Source organism: Mustela lutreola, chromosome 2, assembly GCF_030435805.1.
Source record: "Mustela lutreola isolate mMusLut2 chromosome 2, mMusLut2.pri, whole genome shotgun sequence".
NCBI lineage: Eukaryota > Metazoa > Chordata > Mammalia > Carnivora > Mustelidae > Mustela > Mustela lutreola.
The window spans coordinates 13644443-13664253 of NC_081291.1; the positions used below are offsets into that span (position 1 = coordinate 13644443).

A 19811-nucleotide genomic window follows, 5' to 3' on the forward strand; every position below is an offset into this window, starting at 1 on the left:
GCAACTCGGGTCTGATAGCGGTCCCACGGTGGGGCATCCCAGCCACTCCCCAGTGTCACCCCTGAAAGTGCCATCCCCTCAACATCCAGACTCCAGTGCCAGGTGCCTTCTGATTTTCATACCCCAAGTTTTTTCCACCGCGTGTGACTCTTCAGATGGCAGCCTGGGCGGGGTGGGGGGGGACAGTTGTGCCAGAAAGGCCGATTGAAGACGGTCACCTCAATCACCCTGCAGGGCCAAGGCCAATTCAGGACCCAGGCCCCGCACCCAAACTGCTGCATCTTTTAAACACTTGGAGATTTCTTCCTTTGTCTAGGAGGCTGACACCAGGGCCTGAGGCTCTGTGGCTCCTCCCAGGGGCCCCAGGCCTGTAGTTGGCCCCCAAATCTGGGCCGACTCAGAGTTGGTGCGTTCTGGAGTTTTCCATCTGTGGCCTCAAGACCCAGTTCTTAGGAGGAGGCCCCTAAGGGTCAGAGGATGGGAGGGGCCCCCACCCTAGGCCTGCTAGGTCCCCCAAAAGCCAGCACCAACTACAAGTCACTGGGCCCCCTTGATCCCCCTTCCACTGCTCTGTCCTCGGGCACTGTTGAAATATACTTTTTATTGCATTTCTGCCGTTTTACAAAAATATGACAAAATAAATTAAAAACAAATAAATAATCGCCTATTCTGTGTGTTTTCTGTTGGTTTTTTGGGGTTTCCTTTCGTTTTCCCCATCCGGGTCGAAAGGAAAACGGCAGATGGGGGGGCCCGGCCCCCAGCCCTGCCCCAGGAGAGCAGCCAATACTGGGGGCCGTCGGGCCGAAGCGCGTTTTCTGGGTGGCGGCCGCCGCCCCGGTCCACGGACTGATATTGCATATGAGAACAGGAAGGCAGGGCGGGCGGGTGGAGCTAATGCCAGCCGCTGGGCCAGCACACGGCCTGGGGACTGGGGCTGGGGCTGGGCGAGGGCGCGGGGGGCTCGGAGGGCTCAGAGGTGGGCGGCGGGGGCGGGAGGCTGTAGAAGCTGACGTCCCCCGGCAGGGGCTGCGGGGCAGGCGGGGGGCCGGCGAGGGCGCAGGGCGGACATTCGGCTGCGACGGGGGCGGGGGCCTGACGGGGGGCGGCGCCCTCGCCCCCGCAGCCCCATGGCCCGTCCCACTGCCAGCAGCCTGCGGGCGGCGTCGGGGGCCGAGGCAGCGGCGTTGGCGGTGGCGCGGGGCTCCGGCTGCGGCGGGTGCGGAGGGCAGGGGCGCCCACGGGGGCCAGCGCTGTCCCTGCGGAGGCGAGAGGGGCCGTTCCGGGGGGGTGCCGCCCCCGCCGCCGGACCCCGCTCAGACCCTACCCGCGCTCCCTCCCGGGCTTCCAGGCACATCGAGGGCCTTATTGCTTCTGATCAGTGACAAGGGGTGGGCGTCTTCGGGTGCATCCCCTGCCTCTGGGCACTGGGCCCCTCCCCATCATGGGGAGAGGACAGTCTGAGGAAGTCCCTCTGATTTCTGACCTGCGTCCCTGGTACTGCAGCTGCCACCTCTTGGGCTCCCTGGGGGATGAGCTGCTGGAGCCTGGGGCTGGGTGGGGCTGGGGTGGGGCCCCGCAAGGTGGGGATGGGGGGCGTGAGGCTGGCACCTCTGCTCAGCACGGATATGGGTGCAGCCTGTGGCCGAGCACCCCGAGCTCCCCAAAGGGGCAGCTCCAGCCCCCACCTCCAAGAAAGGCCTCCTTGAACAGCTGGGCTGCAGGGTGAGAACTTGCATAGAGGCCTGGGGGGGGGGTCCAGTCCCCCCCCAGAGTGAGCTGGGTATGGGGGTCTCATAGGGGCAGGAGAGGAGGCTGGGCCAGGTGGTGAAGAAGCCCCTTTCATCTCCTCTCCTGGCCCCAGAGCTCGGTGGGCAGGGTGCCCTGGGAGGGGCATGGGGCCAGGGGGCTTTGGCTGTCAGGGACCTGGAGACACTGAGCAAGCTTTGACTTGAGAGGCTCCACATACCACATACCCAGGCTCCCAACCGGTACCAGAGACCGGGCCTCCTCTGTCCCCTTCAGCCCCTCTCCCCAGGCCTGGCCACCCCATCCCTTCCCGAAAAGCCCGGCCCAGAGTCCCCACCCCCGAGTTAAAGCTTGTGACCTGAGCCTTCCTCTTCAGGCCGGGGGGCGTCCGGCTCCTCAGCCGCAGCCTCGTCTGCCGGCCCACTCCGCTGGGCTCGGCCTCCGCCGCCGCCACCGCTGCCGCCGGGGGTCCCGTCCAGCCGGGCCTGCCCACCTGCCCCGTTGGACCCGGTGTCAGCCCGGGCCCCGCCGAAAGGGAAGAGCTTGCCAGCGTGGAAGGCCTTGGGCGGTGAGTGGCTGCGTTCTGGGTCCCGCCGGGTCTCAGGCGACTTGAGGAACTTGAAGCTGAGGAAGGCTGGCAGGCGGGTGTCACTCCCCGTGGGTGACTGGGCAGGGGGTGGCCGGGCGGCAGGGCCGGCCCCTGCACTGGCCAGTGAGGATGTCGCCCCAGACGACAGGAACTTGCCCTGCAGCGGGATGATCTGCTTCAGCTTCATGACGTTGTTGGGTGCCAACAAGGACCCCGGGCGCTTGGGCCGCTCTTGCCCGTGGCCACCCGCCCCGCTGCCCTTGGCCTTGGTGGAGGCCTTCTCAGGGGCAGCGGGGTCCAGCCCAGAGCCTTCGGGCCGGGCCTCCTCCCGGCCGCCGGCATCGCGCTCTCGCCGGGCGTGGTGCTCTGCATGGCGCTGGCGCTCCTCCTCCTCCCTCCTCCGCCGCTGCTGCTGCTGGTAGCGGTGCTGGGCCTGGCGTTCGTGTCTCTGCGGGCAGAGTAGAGCCATTATGGGGATTGGGCAGAGAGGGTGTGTGAGCCGGAGCCAGCTGAGGTTCCAGGCCCCCGCGGGTGCTCTCTGCAGGAGTGGGGAGAGGTCCAAACACATATTGGGCACCAGCTGCACCCCTGGGCCCACCCGGGGGCTCTCCGAGAAATTATGGAGACATCTAACCACTTATTAGGCACCAACTGCATTCCTGGATCCATGTCAGTGGTTTCTGAGAACCGAGAAGAGAATGGGGACATTACCGGCCACCAACTCTGTCCCCAGCTGTGTGTGAGGGCACAGTTTTAAGAACTGGGAGAATGTAAACACATCGTGGGCCTCAACAGTTCTCCACTTTCTGGAGAACCAGTGACAGATTGAGTCATGACTGACGCATACCAGAGTCCGCCCTGGCCAGTCCAGGAGCCACACGTGGCTTTGTCAATGCCAATTTAAGTAATTAAAATGAAATAAAATAAGACTTCCGTCTCTCGGTTGTACCAGCCCCACCTCAAGTGGCCAACGCCCACCCGGAGCAAGGAGCCACAGCGCAGACACAGAACGTTTCCATGACCACGGAGAGCGCCGCCTGGCGCTGGTGAGCTCCTTGGCCCACTCTGCAGCTTTCTGGGGAATGTGGCAGAAGCTGGGCTTCTAGGAAGCATCAGCCTTGTCCCTGGCCCCAAACAGGGCACTGACGGCGAGCTGGCGATGACTAAGGGTTCACAAGTGCCAGCCCGGTGCTGGATGCCACCAGGGATCCCGGGGACGGAGCGGCCCCGGCAGCACGCTCATTATTCCCTGGGGCTCCACCCCTTTTCCCCTTCAGCTCAGTGGCTGGCGGCTGGTGGCCAGCCTGGCAAGGCCAGCCCGGCAAGGCTGAGAAGCCCCGCTGCAAGCCGGCAGCAACCCAGCCCTGTCCCACACCCGTGTACCTTGAAGGCCTCCCGGCGCTGGTACTCAAGCTTGGCCATCTCCTCGGCCACCCAGCCTGGGATGTCGGGGATGGCCACGTGGATGAGATACTTGAGGAGCAGGGCAAAGTGCTGAGGCGACAAAGGGAGAGGCTGCAGGCTCGGGGACGCCCTGCTGCCCCCCCAGCTCCTCCACCCAGCCACCAGCCCCACCTCGAGCACCACCACGGACACAATGGCCGCCTCCGGGCTGAGCCAGGGGAAGAGGCGCTGCAGCTGCCCACACTGGCCAATCAGGTAGCAGTTGACCACGATGGCCAGGACGCCCATGGCCTCCATCACCTTCTGCAGGGGCACAGAGGAGTGGGGCGGGGCAGGGGGCGGGGCTCAGGTGGGGTCCTGCCACCCTGCCTGGGCCTCCCGCTTCTCCCCAGCGCCCCCCCCACCCCTGGACTCCCTCGGGGCCTGGGCTCTGGCACTCCGCACACCTGCCACTGGCCGATGCTCTCCACCCGCTGCCCGAAGGGCCGCTGCAGCCCCGTGCACAGCTTGAGGGCGTCGCTCCGGATCTCGATGAGGTTGTTGACCAGGGCGCACAGAGCAGCCAGGGGGAAGGCCGATGAGAAGAGGACAACGTAGCCGAACTGCACGAACATCTCCTGGTAGTCCTGGAAGGTGTCCTGCAGGCGGGTGCCTGGGTGTGGCCTTGGTCCCCCTCCCTCAGACCCAGATGCCCCCTACCTCCCACTACCTTCTTCTCTCAAGCCTGCCTCCCGCCCTCCAATTCTCCTGAAGGGACCCAGAGCTCCCCATCCGGCAAGTTCCCAACCACATCGAGGGCCCATTTTATCACGCCCTCTAGGTCACCCCTCAGACCACGTGCCCTGCCCCGCCACAGGCCTGACCTTGGGCCTCCCATGCACCCTCCTCACCTCGTACTTCTTCATACAGCTCTCAAGCTCGGCCTGGGTGAGCTGGGGTGAGTGCTCCTCCTCAGGTGGGTCAATCCAAGACGACCGATTCTGCCGCCGCTGCCTCCTGCCTGAGTCACCCGAGCCAGTCTCTGGGTCTGGGCCCCCATCTGGCCCCTGGTCACGGCCCTCACCCCCAGCCCGGCGGAGCAGGACGGCCGGGGGCTCCCGCTCAGGACTGCTGGGAGCCCCTTCAGCCTCATCGTCTTCTTCGGCCAGCGTGAATACTCCCGGCTCCAGCCCCTTCTCCACCATGGTGGGGCTCCCCTCCTCCAGGATGGCCTCGGGGCCAGGCCGCCGCCGCCCGGCCCCTCGTTCAGCAAAGCTGACCTTCTTCAGCCGGAGCCCGCAGTCCAGGAGGCTGCTCTCCTCGCCCTCCTCCTCGTCATCTTCCTCCTCCTCCTCTTCCTCCTCCTCCTCGTCCTGGTCCTCCTTGCCTCCCCGAGACCCATCCCCCACCTCCCCCCCTTCCCCTGCGGGCCTCCGCTCCACTGGTGCCTCCTCCTCCTCCTCGGGGGCCCCGCAGCCCCCACTGAGACACCTACGGCCCCCGCCGCCGCCACCGCCACCCCCCTCTTCAGCCTGGGGTTCAAGGCGACGGGGTGCGGGGCGCTGGAGGCTCAGCAGGCCGAGCAGGGCACGGGCCAGCTCCCAGGCTGCCTGCAGGCCAAGCTCGCCGCGGCCCAGCCGCCGGTACAGGTGCGGCTGCAGGACCTCGCGCACGTTCTGGAGGAACTGGCGGGTGATCAGCAGAGTGGCCAGCATCTGGGGGCAGGAAGGGGGAGGAGAGAGGCCACGTGGGGTGCAGGCAGGGCCCGGGGTACCGGGGGCAGGCTGCGGGGACTAGGGAGCCGCCCTCCAGGAGCAAGTTGCCAGACACATGCCCCGAACCCAACTGCTGCCTCCACCCCATTTAATGGGGTCCCTGGACATGGTGGCCCCAGCAGCAACCTCTGCAGCCTCTCCCACCAACTGGAGCCTGGCAGGCCGCAGTGCTCCAAGCCAAGCTCCTGGGGTTGCAATGCACGTTTCCACCCTGCTGGGGATCAGGGTCCCCCTGCTTGGAGCACTGCCCAGGAGCTCAGCTGGGGCCCAGGGCCTCGAGGGACCCCTGCCATCCGCACCCCATCAGCAGAGCCCGCCCCTTGGAACATGCACCCTTGGCTCAGGCAGCGCAAGGCCCCAACCACAGCCACACTGCCCGCCCTGGCGAGGCCCCATGGGCTCGCCATCTGCCCATACTTTGGCCCGGGCCACGAGCAGGAGGCCCCGGAGGGAGAGGAGGAGCAGGCGGAACCGCAGGGCCGCGAGCGGGACCAGCACCGCCCGAAGCTGCCGCTCGAGGCTCTGGGACAGGGACAGGACGAGCAGGAGCTGTGGAGGGACCGACGGACAGGTGGACAGACAGATGGGGGACGACAGGCAGAGAGAGGACACATGGACGAACGGACAGAGAGAGAAGGATGGAGGAGGGGGGGGAGGGGCTGGAGAGCCCGTGGACCCCTTGGGTGGACAAGTCCGGCCCCCCTTGGCCGCCACTGTGGTGGGGGGCACTGCCTTGGGCTGGGGTCTCACCTCTTTCAAGCGCTCCATGTCCTTGAGGTAGAAGCCGATGTAGAAGAGGCTCAGGTAGGAGTTGACAAATTGGAACTGTGGGAAGGAAGCAGGAGGGCAGTCCCTCTGCCACCCCCAAACCCAGGAGCCCCTCCTATACCCCACGCAGAGCCCTCGCTGCCTGCCTGCTGGCTGCCACTCACCAGGACGACTTTGATAATGAGGTGCTTCTCATAGGCGCTCTCCAGCCGGTAATTCTCTGGGGGCCGAGGGGGTGAGTGAGGAGGCAGCCCAGGCCCCCTGAAGGCAGCGGGGGCCCTGAAGGGCAGTAGGGACCTTCCTCCCCAGAGTGGCAGGCCCTCCCCTTGCAGGGCGTACCCATGTCGTTGAGCCAGATGGCAAGCTTCTTATAGCCTTCAGCACTGGCGCTGACCAGCAGGGCCAGCACAACCTTGGGCAGGAAGCGGGCAAGACGGGGCAGCCCTTTCACGCTCAGCACCAGCTCCTGTAGGAACAGGGTTTCACCGGTCACCCTAGCATCTGGGCGCAGCCCGGAGTGGTCCTGGGCCAGCGGCGGCCAGATCAGGGCCAAGGGGACTGGAGGTCACCTGCAGCTGGAAGCAGCCGAGCATGAGCAGGAACACGCAGGCCAGGCAGGTGAGGCACAAGGGGAGGCTCACGAGCAGCTGGAAGAGCAGCCGCTTCCAGGGCGGGTAGTAGAACTCCTCAGCCCTTGTCACGGGGCTAATGCGCCGGACACCCTGGCAGAGGGTGGGGGTGGGGCACAGTGTGAGGACAGAGGGGCTGCCCCTGTCCCCACACAGCCTTCCCAAGGCCCCTGAGTTCTGTTTTCCTCCACCATGCCTCTGCTTTTGGGGTGCCCCCCACAGTCCACCTTCCCCAGTCCCTCAAATGCAGTTTCCCACACCTCTTCTCTGGGGCATGCAGAGCCCCCCACCCGGCATACCCTCTCTGATGCTGCAGCCCTATTTTACACCTTGTCTTTGCCCCTGCAATGCCCCCCACCCCCTGCCTCCCCCTCTCATTCTTGGAGTCCTTGGACTCACACACCCCAACTGACCCTGAACTGAGGTCGTGGTTCCTCCACAGCTTCCCCAGGTGAGTCCAGCGTCCCCCACTTGTAGGCCAGCTCTGCCCCCCTCCGTTTCCATTCCTCCAAGAACAGGGTTGACCAGACCACGTTGAAGAGGGCAAAAACCACACACGATACATCCCGGCTTGTCTGGGGATGGTGGAAGGCTGAGCTGTTGGCCGGGTTGGCCCAGGGAAGAGGGTGTCTTAGGCACTCCGGCCCCAGCCCAGCCCACCCCCAGCACCTGGTCAGCCTCCGTAAATGTGTACAGGACGGAGCCAAAGACGGCTGGGTATACCATCGCTGATGTGTAGAAGCCCAGCCAGGCAAAGTACATGGCAATCTTCACTCCAAAGTAGTCACAGATCTCATCTGCCAGGAGCACAGGGCGGGGTCCCGGTTAGCCCTGCCCACTTCCTGAGACTCCCACACACCCCCCGACCTGGGGCCGCACCTAGAGGCTGGTTTTCACACACAGCTTGCACCCATGACTTCATGAGGCGGTTCAGGATACGCTGCTCATGGACCGGGAACACCTGCTGGATGATCCCACGGGCCGCCAGCTCAGGGACTGTTGGGGGACAAGAGCAGTTGAGCCCCACCCTTCTGCCTGGGCCTGGCCTGGCCAGTTCCCCACACTCAGCCCCCGCTCCAGCCGAAACCCAAGTCACAGTTTTTCCCTGCTTTTCAATCTTCAGAGGCTCTTCCCAGGGAGGAATTCTAATTGGGCAGGATATCTGGTTCTTCTTCAGAACTTCAGAGGTGCAGAGGCAGGCAGGAGGGGGTGCAGGAATCCACCTGGGAGGGTGGGGTCCCAGTGTGGAACCTTTTTTTTTTTTTTTTAAGATTTTATTTATTTATTTGACAGAGAGAGATCACAAGTAGGCAGAGAGGCAGGCAGAGAGAGAGAGGGGGAAGCAGGCCTCTGCTGAGCAGAGAGCCGGATGCGGGGCTGGATCCCAGGACCCTGAGATCATGACCTGAGCAGAAGGCAGAGGCTTAATCCACTAAGCCTCCCAGGCACCCCAGGAACCTCATTTTTAAATAAAGCCATTTGGCCTCAGTTCACTGCTCTGAAGCTCTGAGGGATGGTGCAAAGCTGGCATCAAAAGGTGAACTTGAAGCAGCTGGTCTCTTGGAGAAGAAACTGAGGCCCAGGGCCTCGCCACACAGGGCATGGAGTGCTGTCCATGGTCCTGCCCCTACCTAATCCCAGACCCAGACAATGGTTTCTCTCGGAAGGGCTTCCGGGGAGTAAGCCTCACCCCTAGGCTAAGGCCACACACCCCTCACCACATTGATTGATGTCTCCAGGCCCCACCCAATTCTTCACTAGCTTTTTTCGTCGGTTGTCTCTAGGCTCCACCCTCTCGCACTGATAGGCTGTATTCTAAGAGCCCCACCCAACTCCCCACGTGTGATTGGAGATTGGTCCCGCCTGCTTACTGATTGGCTGGTCCTCCAGGAAGCGCACATTGTGCAGTGCCTCACCCTGCTTCGCGCGTAGGTTCTGCAGCCAAAAGCGGATGATGCTCTGGCGTTCCTGCGGGGGACAGAGCAGGGCTTGGGGACAGGGCAGGACTTGAGCCCAGGGAACAGCAGCCCAAGCGCTAGGGGTGCGGACTGGGAGCCAGAACTGGCCGCACCTGGGAGGTGAAGAAGCGCAGCTCACTCTCCACATTCTCGTAGATGAAGTCCTCCTCGCAAGAGAAGCCTCGGGTGCCCCCGCCAAACTCGGCCTTCACCGCTTTGCGCAAACCCAGCTCGTCGGCTCCTCGAAGTAGGCTGCCAGGAAGACACGGAGGTGGGTCATGGGGAGACCCTGGCTCACCATCCTGGAGCTAGGGATGGTGTACTCGGCGGCCACCTGGGACAAATGCAGGGCGCTACACCTCACAGTTGACGCTTGGAAAGGCAGGGAGCTGGGTAGCAGGGTCAGCGAGAGTCCAGGGACAGAGACTCGCCTCTCATACGTGGCGGTGACGAAGAAGGCATAGGCACGCGTGTGGCGGTGGTGGCGGACTTGCACGATGAGCTCAGGGATGCCCACGCGGATGTGGTTCAGCAGCCATAGCAGCGTGTGGTCATCAGTCGTGTCTGCCAAGGGGCACAGGGACTGATGGCCCTTGCCACAAGAGGTCCGAGGCCTCTTACAGACTCCTACTCAGGGGAGCCCAGCTCAAGGGAGCCCATCTGGGCACTGGGCAGGCGGCGGGCACAGGTACCTGGAAAGGTCATCAGCACGTCGCAGTTCTCCGTAGGCACTGTCTTCATCCACGCCTTGTGAGATACCAGGTAGCGACCAGCCTGCAGGAGCCGCTTCCCAAAAAGCTTATCTAGGGGGCAGGCAGGGCAGGGCCCAGGTCAGGCTGCTCCCAGACCAAGACCCCAGCCTCTAGTGTAGTCCCTCCAGTCCTAACCCCTGCTCGCACGCACACTCGCCACGTTTCCTCTGCACTGAGTCTGGTATCTAGGGACCTGCAAGGTTTGGCCTCAGCTTGTTTCCTTCCCTCCACGTCCTTGCACCAGCCAGGCCCTCCTCCAGGAATGCCCTTCCCCCAGGTCCTCCCTTACAAATCTTACTCATTCTTGAGGCCCCAGCTCCGCCTCCAAACCCACAATCGATGGGGCGCTCACTAGCAGCCCCGAGCCAGCGCTTCACCACATCATGTCAGCGCGTCCTCATAGCTGGGCGCGGTTCTTACCCCCATTTCACAGGTGAGGAAACTGAGAACCAGGGCGTTTAAGTCACGCACCCAAGGTCACACAGGCGAGCTGGGATTCGAACCCGGGACCGTATGATTCCGTATCCTCTGCGGAGAGGCTCTCTCACGCGCATCCCTGCCGGGCTGCGATCCGGTAACCCAAAGGGGTGACTGAGCTCAGCCCCGAGCCGGGGCTCTCCGAGGGGCGTGTCCAAGTCTCTGCGCTGGGACCCCCGCCCCCTGTACCGTCCCAGCCTCGCTGGCCCCGCCGCAGCCGCAGTGCCGGGAGAAGCCGGCCCCTCAACTGGACTCCGGGCCCGGGACGGCTGAGCCCAATCCCACTCCGCGTCCAGCCGCCGCGCGCACCACAGGCACCTGCAACCCTGTCAGATCCAGCCGCCGCACACATACCCAGAACTCCAGACGCCGGGGCTGCAGGCTCGCCCTCAGGCGGGGGCCTCTTGCCACGCTCGCCCTCCAGGGACGTGCCCCCGGCGCTGGAGGTGGCTTCGGCCATGGCGAGCGCAGGCCAGGTCAGGGGCTACGGGCGGCCCGAGCGCCTGGGGGCCGCGGGCTCATCCGGCCGGTGCAGCCGCGGAGCCAGCTGGAGGTGGAGACAAAGGCCGCGCCCGCCCGCGCCGGCCGCCGTCCCCGCGTGCCCGAGCGCTGCTTCTCGTCTCCGCCCGCGCGGAACCTCGATTCTCCTTCTCGTCCCCGCGCACGTCGCTCTTGGGTTCTCGACTCCGCCCGTGTTGTTTTCTAGATTCCGTTCTCGCCCGCCCACTTCGCTTTCTGCTGCTCGTCTCCGCCCGCATCGAAGATGCAGTCACCAAGGATGTGTCCCCGCCCGCGTTCAATTCTGGGTCTCGTCCCCGCCCATCCTGGGACTGGATTCTCCGCCTTCCAGCCTTAGTTTTCTCCATCTACAAAGGCGCGGCTTGGAATCTTGCGTTGGGCGTGATTTGACTAGGGCAGGACGTGGGAGGGGGCGGGCCTGGTTGGGGGAGATTCCAGGTAGCAATAACTTCACAGCTAGAATACAAATTAATAAATAAAGCACGTCCTGCCTCAGGGCCTTAGCATGTGCACTCCTCACGCCCTCTCCGTCCAGTTAACCGCTGCTCCCCTCAGGATGTAACCTCCTCAGAGAGGACCCCATAGGGCTTCCAAGTTTAGCAAATAAAAGTACAGCCCTCCCACTGTATGAATGAATTTCAGACAAACGAATACACTTTTAGGATGTCCCAAGTATTACATGGGGCATAGTTACACCAAAACCTTATTTACTGTGTATCCGAAATTCACATTTAACTGGGCGTTCTGTATTTTATCTGCACCCAGACCCCTGACCGTCCCGAGTAGCCTTTTCTGTTAGACTGAGAGCCCAGAGAGGCCAGGGGCCCCTTCTGGTTCTTAGCGCACACAGTAGGCACCTGATGTATACTTATGACAGATGGAACAATTCGGAGAAGGCGAGTTTCCGCGTCTGTCACTCTCTGACAAATGAAAAAGTTGAGCGGGTCGAGGCAGGGATTAGAACTCCAGCGGGTCCGACAGATTCTTCCCCAAGCGCAAGTGCGTCGCCCGCCCGCTCTGTCCAAGAACCAGAGAATTGTCCGTGCGAAAGCGCCCGCGGAGACCCCGCCCAGCCAGTGTCTGGAATTCCACCATCAGCGCTTTATTCCGCTATTCTGCGCTGTCCTGGGTTAACCTGAAAGAAATCCCTGAGACTCCCCTTTCTGGCTTTCGGGGAGCCAGAGAGAGACCGGACACTCAGCTCTGCAGGAGCAGGCCGGGGCCAGGAAAGGCCAGAGGGCAGAGAGGGCTGTGCTGGGGATTCCAGAAAGGTGTCCTGTCGGAGGGGACCTTGGAGCTAGGTCCTGAGGATGAGTTTGTCAAATGAAGAAGAGTATCCGGGGGGGGGGGGGCGGCGGGAGGGAAAGCTGGGGGAGGGCCGAGAAACAGGGAGAGTTCTGGGAACACAGGTAGGAATCTTCCCAGAAATTTGAACAAGATTTTACTAGGGCCAGGGCGTGGGTGTCCCGGAACTCATCCTTCGCTCCTGAGATGCTCTTGCTTCGCCTAAAGCTACGAAGTGGCCAGATGGAAAATACCGGGCTGGAACCCTCAACTCGGTGTAATTCCCACGGCCCTGGACCAAGCCCGGTTCTTCCTCCCACCCCTCATTTCCGGTGTCTGGGATACCCGCGGTTCTAGGATCCTAAAAATTCGGTCTAATGTTGCCGGGGGAACGCCATTTCGCTGCACCCCCGCGTCCAGCCCTTTCCCCGCCTCTTTCCCTGCCACTGGCCAATAGAAACGAAGATCTTCAGAGGGTGGGCCGTACGCCTCCTAAGGAGCCCAATGATCATCGAGAGTCGTTAAGCATTCTACCAGTCTCGCCGCGGAGTGGGTGGAGCCTCCTGTCAGGACTAGAAGCCACCCAGGCAGAGCGGGTAGGCGGGTCGCTGGTTGTGAATCCATGTGGCGGGGGTTGTGGACCCTAGTAGCCTGGGCCGCACGTGGGCCTCGCAGGTGGGGCGATACGGGAAACGGGTGTGACAGCGTGGGGTGCTGCTTGGGCTTCAGATCCTCTCCCTGGGATCCGGGTCCCAGTTCCCTGGGGCAGAGCCACCTTTCGCATTTTCCCAAGCCCCAATCCGTTCATTCCTCTGCCGCAGAGCCCACATCTGGGTCATCTGTTGGCCTCAGAGTACCCATTCGGATCACACTTCGACATCAGCGCCCTCACCCTCACAACATATCCACCCCCCTGTCGCAGACCCACATCTGGGTCAACTTCTGTTCCCGGAGATCTCAATCGGGTCACCGTCTGGCTTCAGACGCTCCAATCTGCCCATCCCCCAGCTAAGAACCTCCACCGGGGCCATCTTCCGAACATCGAGCGCCCTATCCACGTGCCCCTCGGCAACAGAGCCTCCCACAGGCACTGATTCTTCCCCTCTCCAGTCCCAGATCGTGCACGCGCCAGGGCAGCGGCGCCCCGGCCCCTGGTTCCGGGGCCACTATCTTCGCGCTGAGCTCCGGCCAAGGCCGCTGCGGCATCGCGGTGATCCGGACCAGCGGTCCCGCCAGCGGCCACGCCCTCCGGAGCCTCACGGCGCCCCGGGACTTGCCCCCAGCTCGCAACGCTTGCCTGCGCCTGCTCAGCCACCCCCGTTCCGGGGAGCCGTTGGACCGCGCGCTGGTGCTCTGGTTCCCAGGTGAGGGGTTCCAGATCCCGAACCTACTGTAGCTCTCATGACCCAGTTTCCTCTCCCCCACCCCCCAGGCGTTTTGCCTAGCCGTACTCTCCTCGACTCCCATCTCACCACACTAGGTCCCCAAAGTTTCACGGGGGAGGACTGCGCGGAATTCCACGTGCATGGAGGCCCAGCGGTGGTGAGTGGCGTCCTGCAGGCCCTGGGTGAGTCTGTAGCCTTGGGTTCGAAGTCTGGCTCTGTCAGTGGACCTGGATGGGGGCCAGGGAGCTCAGGACCCAGTACCTTCCCGCAGGCAGTGTGCCAGGGCTGCGGCCGGCTGAGGCTGGTGAGTTCACCAGGCGGGCATTCGCTCACGGGAAGCTGAGCCTGACCGAGGTGGAGGGGCTGGCAGATCTAATTCACGCAGAAACCGAGGCGCAGCGGCGGCAGGCACTGAGGCAGCTGGATGGGGAACTGGGCCACCTCTGCCATGGCTGGGCCAAGACTCTCACTAAGGCAAGCCCCCCTCTTCGCCCATTCCCTGCCTCAGAGACCTTACCTACCCGTTCGGTGCATAGGAGCTTCCTATGCATGCGCCTCCAGTCTGGTCCCTTGGGTCAGGTTCGACCTGGGCCCAGGGGGGGTGGGTTCCTGGGTTACCCCATCACCACCTCCACCCGCCTTCCCCCACCCCCCAGGCTCTGGCTCATGTGGAGGCCTATATCGACTTTGGTGAGGATGACAATCTGGAGGAGGGCGTCCTGGAGCGAGGTGGGTCCTCCTAGGGGTTGGGGACACCTGGCATCATAGCCCTCGGAGGCCCCACTCCTTCCCCTCCCTTTCTTCCATCCACAGCTGACAGCCAAGTACGGGAGCTGGAGCTGGCACTGAGCGCACATCTTCGAGATGCCAGGCGCGGGCAAAGGCTTCGCTCAGGAGCGCACGTAGTGGTCGCAGGACCCCCCAATGCTGGCAAGAGCAGCCTGGTGAACCTACTCAGTGCGTGGGAGGCGGGCGGAGGCGGGGCCTAGTGTCGGGGGCGGGGCCGGGAGGAGTGAGGAGGATGAAAACTTAGCTCAACTGGGAGGCTCCATGGTTTCCACCCCGCTCTCTTCGTGATGATATCCACCCCCAATCCCGTCCCAGGCCGGAAGCCTGTGTCCATAGTATCCCCGGAGCCGGGGACCACCCGCGACGTGCTGGAGATCCCCGTGGACCTGGCCGGATTCCCTGCGCTGCTGAGCGACACCGCGGGGTTGCGTGAGGGCGTGGGGCCGGTGGAGCAGGAGGGCGTGCGGCGCGCCAGGGAGAGGTAGGCTGATAGGGTGGTGGGATGGGGAAACGGCCCTTCCACTTCCATGTCGCCTTGCTGCAATTATTTTGTGTCCCTCCTGAATCAGGAAAGCCTGCTGAGGCCGCTTGAGTGGGGGCTCTGATGTGGGGGGAGGGCCGAGGTTTAAATTCAGCCCCTGTTCCTGCCCCTCCCCTCTTGGTTTGCCCCGCCTCCATGTGCCAAGCCCCACCCATCTTTCCCCACCCCTCCCACGTGCCTCGCCCCGCCCCTCTGGTCACCCCCAACCCCCATGCCTTTGCTCGACTCTGGGGTCACTTGGTTGGTTCTCTCTGTTCCCCCAGGCTGGAGCAGGCTGACCTCATTCTGGCGGTGCTGGATGCTTCTGAACTCGCCTCTCCATCCAGCCGCAACTTCCTGGATACCGTTGTCGCCCCCGCAGGCGCTGGGAGCCCCAATGAGAGCAGCCAGCGCCTCCTGTTGGTGCTGAACAAGTCGGACTTACTGCCTCCAGGGGGCCCAGGCCCCAGTCCCAACCTGCCCCCGCACCTGCTGCTGTCTTGCTTGACCGGAGAGGGCTTGGATGATCTCCTGGAGGCACTGAGGAAGGAGCTGGCTGAAGTGTGAGCGGCTCCCCCGCCCCGCCTCTGCCCGTCCCTATCCCTCAGCCTGCCTCAACCCAAGTTCAAGTCAGGGCTGAGCCACTGGCTTGGGCTGCCTACCCGCCCCCCAAGGCTCGTTTTCTGGATCTACAAAATGCAAGTGATGATCCCCCTTCAATGGTAGTTGAGAAAGTTGAGAAAGACCGCATCCTTTTTCCCTTCCAGGTGTGGGGACCCGTCCACAGGCCCACCGCTTCTGACGCGTGCAAGGCACCAACATCATCTCCAGGGCTGCCTGGATGCCCTCGGCCACTACAGGCAGACAAAAGACCTAGCCCTGGCTGCTGAGGCACTGCGACTTGCCCGGGGTCACCTGGGCCGCATCACCGGCGGAGGCAGCACCGAGGAGGTCTTGGACATCATCTTTCGGGACTTCTGCGTGGGCAAGTGAGAAGCCCTGAGGCATGTGGGAATAGCTTAGGCTAAGGGAGAATCTCATCTCCAGGAGAAAACTTGACCCCAGAACCATGAACCAAAGTGCTGCCTTGAGAGGTGGTGAGCTCCTTGTTGCTGTCAGTGACTAAGCTACGGCCAGCCGTGCTAGGGGGTTCCAGCCCTGGAGTGGAGCTCAGCAGAGGTCCCTTTGGCTTCCTGTGCTGGGGGAGTAGGAGTGGACGGTTGGGATGGAATGGGAGGGCCTCAGGGATCTTTGTTTTGCGTTTTTTAATTTACTTTGCAAATATTAAAGGAATATAAAAAAAATTCAGGTGATTCAGAAATGCTTAAACATGGAAATTCCCCTCCCCCCATCCCTGGGGGTCACAGTTTGTGTTGGTTCAGAATTCTCTCTGCTCTTTTGTTTATTTGTGGATACACCTGTGAAATATGTTTTGTCTTGTATTTTGTCCATAAAGTGTGTGTTTATTGCTCTGCAAGTTGTCGTTCCCTTTTTTGGTATTCATCTGGAAGCTTTGCCTCTTATGTTTGAAAAGAGACTTGCAAGATCCTGGGCGCCTGTGGCCTCCAAGCTTACGCAGTCCTTTCAGTACCTACCAAGCACCTGCTATGTGCTAGAATCGCACACATCATTTTATTGAGTTTTCATAACAGCACAATTCAGTAAGTATCTTGTTACAGTTTTACAGATGAGGAAACTAAGGCTCAGAGAATTATTTAGTTGCCGGACAACCCCAGCTTTGGGATTTGCACATAGGTTTGTTCAGACTTCCATTCTGAGTTTGCCGTAGGCCTTCTATGCAACAGGCCGAGTGCAGGATGCTGGGGACTCAGAGGGGACCAGTCGTCACAAGTGCTGCCCCTGCCCGTGTTAGAGACCTAGTTCCTGATGGTGAGGTCTAATGGCTGTTGTGTGAGCTTATGATGAAGAGGAGACCTGCCTGCTCAGGGATGTGAGGGCAGGGTGCCTTGCAGAGGTGACATTGGTACTGAGAGCCGAATGGTGAGAAGGAAGCCAAATGGAGGAGGTTGGTGAAAATATCCCAGGCAGAGGGCACTGCATGTGCAAAGGTCCTGAGGTGGGAACATCATGATGTATTCAAGGAATATCGAGGTGGCCCGTGGCCTGTAGGGGTGAAGCAGTGAGTGCAGGGAAGAGAAGAGGGAGATGGGTGGAGGAAGAGAGGGAAGATCTTGATTAATAGGACTTTGATTCTTTTTTTTTTTTTTTTTGGATGCTTTCTTTTATTCAGTTTTTTTTATGTCAATTCCAGTATAGTTAACATACAATGTTATGTTAGTTTCAGGCGTATAATATAGTGCTTCAACATTTCCATACATTACTCAGCGCTCATCATGACAAGTGCACCCTTTAATCCCCATCACATATTTCACCCCTCCCCCTACCCACCTCCCCTCCAGTAACCAGCCCTTTGTTTTCTGTAGTTAAGTCTGTTTCTTGGGGACGCCTGGGTGCCTCAGTTGGTTAAGCAGCTACCTTCCGCTCAGGTCATGATCCCGGGGTCCTGGGATCGAATCCTGCATTGGGCTTCTAGCTCAGCAGGGGGTCTGCTTCTCTCTCTGTCTTCTGCTCCCCTTGCTTGCTCGCTCTCTCTCTGACAAAATCTAAAAAAAAAAAAAAAAAAAAAAAAAGCCTGTTTCTTGATTTCTCTCTTTCTTTTTTCCTTTGCTCATTTGTTTTGTTTCTTAAATTCCACATATGACTGAAATCATGCGGTATTGGTCTTTCTCTGACTTATTTCACTTAGCCTTATACACTCTAGCTCCATCCATGTCGTTGCAAATGGCAAGGTTTCATTCTTTTTCACGGTCGAATAATATTCCATTGCGTATATATACGCCACATCTTCTTCGTTCATCTGTTGGCGGACACTTGGGCTGCTTCCATGATTTGGCTATTGTATAGCATACTGCTGTGAACGCAGGAGTGCATGTGTCTCTTTGAATTAGTGTTGAAGCCTTGGATTCTGACTCACGGGCGCCTGATATGCTGGTGACCAACCAGCAGAGGGCGCCCTCCTCTAACGAACGAAGGTCCCGGCAGCTTCCATCAAAGCTCCGCCCCCTGTGGACCCTGGGATCCAGGCTTCCACACCCACCCGGCAGCTGGTGAATGGTTAACGTCCCTTGCTACAGGCAAAACAGTCTTTTTTTTTTTTTTTTTTTTTTTTTAAGATTTTACTTATTTGACCGAGAGAGAGAGCACAGGCAGGGGGAGCAACAGAGGTAGAGAGAGAGAGAAGCAGGCCCTCTGCCAAGAAGGGAGCCTGCCTCTGAGGGTCTTGATCCCAAGACGGCAAGATCATGACCCAAGCCAAAGGCAGATGTTTAACGGACTGAGCCACCCAGGCACCCCCAGAAACAATCTTAAATAGAGTCAGAATCCCTTCCAGAATCAGAAAAAGAGTCCTACCTCTCTAATGATCAAAGATACAAGCTCTCGGGTTTTAGGGCACCTGTGAGCAGAGGCTGGGAGGTATCGAGGGCCAACAAAAGGTATGAAGAGAATGTTCAGGAGGCATCTAGAATACCACCCCTCCAACCAAAGGGTGGGGGGGCTCCTGAGCCTGCGTCTTCAAGGACCTCATTGCAATAAATCACTACCGATCTGTTTGCTTGTTCAGCAGCTGGGGCTGATGCAGCACGGAGGGCTCCTGGAGGGAAAGGGTCACTCGGTGAGCTGAGCCCATGAACATTGTTATTATATCTATTTTTCAGGAATACAAACAGGCCCAGAGGAGAGACACAATTCCATAGGTTTAGTAGGGCTGGCTGTCCAGTTGTTCTCCACATCAGGAGGATCCAGAGGGCTTTGGGGAGGGGTGAGCAGCGTCTGGGTGGGGAGAGAGACGCTCTTGGGGTAGGATGCCTGGGCCCCAACCGCCTCCCCCAGGCCCTGGCCCACAGCTGGACTGAGGTCCTTGGCTACGTTCCCTTTTTTCCAAGAAGGGTGAGGTGGTTTGTGGGAAGCAGCCATGGGGATTATTTATAGAGGTCACAGGAAATCCCTAAAGAGCCAGAACCTCACCCGGTGGCTGGGCCACAAGGTCAGGGAGGTGGTCTGTAAATTGCTCCCTGACAGATCCCTGCTTGTCCCCAGGGGAGCCACCAACCTGGGGGAGGCAGAGATACATGGTCAGGGATGGAGATGGGGATGCCCCCTGCAGGAGCAAGGACAGTACCTGGGGCAATCAAGAGGGCTGCCTGGAGGAGGGATCTCTGGTGGCGGGCCTTGGAGGAAAAAGAAAAAGCCATTCTAGTCTGAAAGCACACATTAAGGAGAGTTTTTAGCCGGAGATTTAAAGGTCCAAGACAGCTGGACACAAGAGCTACACTGGAGGTGAGGGCAGCAGGGTGGGGGGTGGCAGCGGGGGGACACAAGAGAGCTGAGGAACTGGACTTTGTTTCCAGGGTAATGGGGAGCCACAGCGGGTATGTGAACCAGAGAGGGACATGGTCAGATCCCATGATGGAAAGGTCTCTCTGGACCAGCAGGGTTGGTCATGGGAGCTAGCTGGAGGGATGATATCCTAGGACACTCTGAAAGGAAGAGACCAACCAAAAGTCAGACCTGTGCCCACGAGTCCAGAAAGTTCAGAATGATTATTTCTTGGATGAGAAAATGGAGACTGAAACCAACTGAGTCAAGATTTGGATTCAGAGAGGTCTGTCTCCTGAACCCAAAACTCAGACATCCTGTGGTTGCTGGGACTGGCCGGTGTCATCCTGCTTTCCAAATCTCCAGTTGCCCAGCCAGTAGGCTGAGGGTCAGGGATGTCCTTGCTTCCTTGGGGCCTGCAGACTGGCCTGTCTGGGCGGCCTGGCCTGGCTGACCCCCTTGCCCTGGCTTGGCGGGGCCCCAGCCGAGTGTTTCCTGCAGCAGGCGTCTCTCACCCGAGTTTCCGTATCCAGGAAATATCGCTCCTTTGTCCCTCCTGACTAGGCTGCTTTAAGCGTGGCGTTGCCAGCCCTGGCTCCTTGTGAGTCATCCCCTCCCTGTCTAGGGTCCCGGGGGATGGGCTGGGAGGGAATCAAGGCTGGGGCTGTGGGGAAGGTGGGGGGGTTGGGGTGGAGACAGCAAATGACAAGCTGAGATTCTAGATAATAATTTTTAGGCCGCTTTTCTACTGATGGGTATTTGCTTTATTTCTTGGAGTTCTTACTTCTCAGGAATAAAATCCCAGAAATGGGGTTGCTGAGTTGAAGGATTTGTGCACT

At 60.6% G+C, this 19811-nt stretch overlaps 2 protein-coding genes across 6 annotated transcripts; one reads left to right on the forward strand and one right to left on the reverse strand.

The window, feature by feature from the left end:
* Positions 1–581: 581 nt before the first annotated feature.
* On the reverse strand, positions 582–10841 carry ANO8 (anoctamin 8). 2 transcript variants are annotated; one of them, XM_059160413.1, is made up of 18 exons: positions 10432–10841; positions 9541–9651; positions 9280–9412; positions 8962–9100; positions 8762–8858; positions 7770–7886; positions 7560–7687; positions 7304–7465; positions 6831–6983; positions 6601–6727; positions 6426–6481; positions 6244–6318; positions 4630–5433; positions 4186–4377; positions 3911–4042; positions 3719–3829; positions 2105–2783; positions 582–1256 (listed from the first exon to the last, which is right to left on the reverse strand). In XM_059160413.1, the coding sequence occupies exons 1-18, from the start codon at positions 10535–10537 to the stop codon at positions 892–894; spliced, it is 3687 nt and encodes a 1228-aa protein (XP_059016396.1). In that variant the 5' UTR covers positions 10538–10841; the 3' UTR covers positions 582–891. The 2 variants fall into 2 exon arrangements, with proteins under 2 accessions (XP_059016396.1, XP_059016397.1); XM_059160414.1 differs by lacking the exon at positions 10432–10841 and adding an exon at positions 10021–10044.
* Positions 10842–11676: 835 nt separating this feature from the next.
* On the forward strand, positions 11677–16051 carry GTPBP3 (GTP binding protein 3, mitochondrial). 4 transcript variants are annotated; one of them, XM_059160427.1, is made up of 9 exons: positions 11677–12476; positions 12991–13244; positions 13361–13447; positions 13541–13739; positions 13922–13994; positions 14079–14195; positions 14370–14535; positions 14859–15137; positions 15342–16051. In XM_059160427.1, exons 1-9 carry the CDS (start codon positions 12258–12260, stop codon positions 15565–15567), a joined length of 1620 nt encoding a protein of 539 aa, XP_059016410.1. In that variant the 5' UTR covers positions 11677–12257; the 3' UTR covers positions 15568–16051. The 4 variants fall into 4 exon arrangements, with proteins under 4 accessions (XP_059016410.1, XP_059016408.1, XP_059016409.1 ...); XM_059160425.1 differs by having other exon boundaries at positions 11680–12476; positions 14079–14222; XM_059160426.1 differs by having other exon boundaries at positions 11680–12476; positions 13361–13422; positions 13537–13739; positions 14079–14222.
* Positions 16052–19811: the final 3760 nt, after the last annotated feature.